This window comes from Arachis stenosperma, chromosome 9, assembly GCF_014773155.1.
Source record: "Arachis stenosperma cultivar V10309 chromosome 9, arast.V10309.gnm1.PFL2, whole genome shotgun sequence".
In the NCBI taxonomy this organism is placed as follows: domain Eukaryota; kingdom Viridiplantae; phylum Streptophyta; class Magnoliopsida; order Fabales; family Fabaceae; genus Arachis; species Arachis stenosperma.
This window is the reverse complement of record NC_080385.1, coordinates 148,008,756-148,011,953: the sequence shown is the minus strand read 5'-3', so window position 1 is coordinate 148,011,953 and position 3,198 is coordinate 148,008,756. Positions and strand designations below refer to the sequence as shown.

Here is a 3,198-nt window from a genome sequence, read left to right as displayed (position 1 = left end):
GTGTTATTTCATTAATAATAATGTTAGATAACATCATCAGCAATAACAAAAGATAATATATATGTAGCAATATTTATGGAGCTAGGAATAATAATTGTCCATAATGAAAATAAAAGTTTTAATAAAGCAGCGTTACTAGCATGCATGCATGAAGAAGGGACGACCATGAAGCCAAACCCTACATTTTATTCTTGGAAAACCCATATGCAAACAAAGATTTACTCATATACCCTCATTCATCAACCCTAAACCAATTACACTATATATTTTCCACCTAATTCATGCATTTAAGGGCGGAATCCACCGTCATCGTCTCCTCCGCCGCCGTATCCTGACCCATAACCTGATCCATAGCCAGAGCCACTACCATAGCCAGAACCTCCATACCTACCACCACCACCACCGCTACCTCCACCTCCTCCTCCACCACCGCCACCACCTCTTCCTCCGCCACTGCCATAACCACTTCCCTCGCCATAGCCATAGCCAGAGCCATAACCAGAGCCATTTGAGCCTCCACCACCTCCTCCACCTCCACCTCTTCCACCTCCTCCGCCTCCACCACCACCTCTTCCTCCACTACCCGACCCATATCCAGAACCATACCCGGATCCATAACCAGACCCGTATCCTGAACCATTAGACCCACCACCACCTCCTCCACCTCCTCCTCTGCCGCCGCCACCACCACCTCCTCCTCCTAGTGCTCCACCATACCCTTCACCTCCGCCAGACCCGTATCCTGATCCATATCCAGAGCCACGAGCACCACCTCCTCCTCCACCAGCACCACCGCCGCCACCACCACCTCCTCTTGCACCTAATAATCCGTTTCTAACCCTAGCAGCAAATGAAACCTCCACAAGCAACAAAGCAATAAGAATAGCCCCAATGAACTTGGAGCTTGCCATCTTGCTCTCCCAATATATGTTTATATCTAAGTGTCTACTCACAGTTTCACAAACTCAAATGTGTGATGAAATTGAATATCTATGTCAAGATTTATATACAGGCTAGGAATGCGTAAGTATGATATTAATGCGTTGAGACAAGGAACATGTAATTTGATACAACAATTTTTGAGGTATGGGACCCTATTTATACACATTACTTTCTTAGGGTATGGTTTTCTAGTAGGTTCCTATGATAAGCTACACCTAGGTGTAAGGTGCTACTATTCTATTCTATTCTAGTACGTGTCATGAGGGGATTATTTTTTCTTTTTAAGTAACTGATCTAAGAGTAAATGAGAATTTTATTTGGCATTTATTCAAATGAAGATGGCAAAAATATTTTTTAAAAAAATATTTTGTTAAAAAATATTTTATTTATTTAGTCACATTTTAAATAAAGATAACACCTTTATAATATATCAAAATTTAATCATATAATCTATTATCTAAGAATAAAAAAAATATTTTTATATAAAGATAATTATAAAAATTTCATGATAATATTCACCTTTTATTTTATCTATTTTATTCATGTTACTATATATTAGTAATTTGGGTCATTTTTATATTATTTAAAATTAAATTATCAAAATTTAGAAAATTTATTTTCTTTAAACAAATTGTTCAACAAAATATTACTTTTTATATTGACTATATAAATAATCATGCATATAAATAAATAAATAAAATTAAATAATTTTATAAAATATTTTATATTATTAATATATTAAAATTAAATTTATAAATATAAAAATTTCATTTATTATTAAATCACATAAGAAATTCTAAATTCTGGTAGAGGGATGCAGTGTATGCATTTTTGTCGTTTACACGCAATTAAGCAGCACTTCACCATTCATCCTTACTATAAAACTCATGATGACCAAAACCCTTGAAAGTTCCACTTTTGACTTTTCATCCCTTCATATTATAAGGAAGGAAATGCAACTGATCACCTGCGTTCCCATATGTCAAGCTGTTCAAATGAATGCCGTCAATTAATTAATGCAATAATATAATATATCATGTAAATATTATGGAAAATAAAAATACTAGAGTAGTGTATATTATGTGATAGATGGATATACACACTGCACACACATTTAGTACGGACAGAAAGTTTAGATAGTCTGAACCTAAGTTTAGTCTTTATATTTTTAATATGTTCAAATAATTTAGTTTGTACACATTTTTATTTGTATGTCATTTATTTGATAATTATGAATTAGTATTGAAAACAAAATTCAAATATGATGAGGCTCGGATAGGACACGTTGCTACATTAATTAACAGATGAAATTAGTTAGTGCATAAGCAAATTGTTGTCAAATCTAATATGGTGTGTATATATGAAAGTGGTAGACAAATGGTAGTTACAAATTAATTTAAAGTCAATGATATAGACTTCATATGTTATATACAATAAGCTAATAATATATAAGCATGTATATTACTTACACATGGGTGGTTCAACTTTGGAGTTCATCTTGATGAGTTCTAATAAAAAAAACAATGCAACTTGAGTTCATCGAGTACTCAATTCATTTATTCGCTTTATTAAGTAAAAGAGTTTAAATTTTGTTATATATATCAATTTATTGACCAACAATAAATTTTTAAATGAAGTCAGATCTGCGATGAATTATTTTTTAACCTTTCAAGTGAGAGAATATCATGGACAGAAAAAAAAAGGTTATTAAGGATCAATTATTTTTATTTGATGTAATTATTATATTAACTATTAGCATCATTTCAGTAAGCCATCGGTGTTCTTAATTATTTCTAGTGCGGTTGATGAATCCTGAAATTCCTGATATATATAATTGGTTGGGTGTAACTTATTATATATCGACTATTTGATAAATATATGACTTTATTTAAAATTGATTTCAATTTATATACAGAATATGTAGTTCATACTTTTTCCAAGTACAGCCAGTATGGACATGCATTTAGTTTCAAAAAACACATTAATATCTGACTAAAATAAATAATACAATAAAATTAGATTATATGAAGGTTAGATTAGGTAAAGATCATCACACACTCTACTCCCACTTCAATATATTTATAACATATATAAAGTTATAAACATATACTTTAAAATTTATCGAGCTCTAGAATTAGGTGGTGGATACAACCAAATTAAAGTTGGTGCTCTCTTTTTAGCAAGACCTAGCACAACCCCATTATCCTCCTTTTAAGAGTGAGACACTTAAAAAATTATTTAGTGTCAGATTAAAAC

General features: G+C 32.0%; 1 protein-coding gene across 1 annotated transcript; it reads right to left on the bottom strand.

Moving 5' to 3' along the window:
- Window positions 1-287: 287 nt before the first annotated feature.
- LOC130950061 (glycine-rich cell wall structural protein 2-like) lies at window positions 288-911 on the bottom strand. Its single transcript, XM_057878621.1, has one exon. It carries the CDS (start codon window positions 909-911, stop codon window positions 288-290), a length of 624 nt encoding a protein of 207 aa, XP_057734604.1.
- Window positions 912-3,198: the final 2,287 nt, after the last annotated feature.

Coding starts and splice junctions, on each gene's coding strand:
- LOC130950061 (XM_057878621.1), bottom strand. CDS start 911: ATGGCAAGCTCCAAGTTCATTGGGGCTATTCTTATTGCTTTGTTGCTT.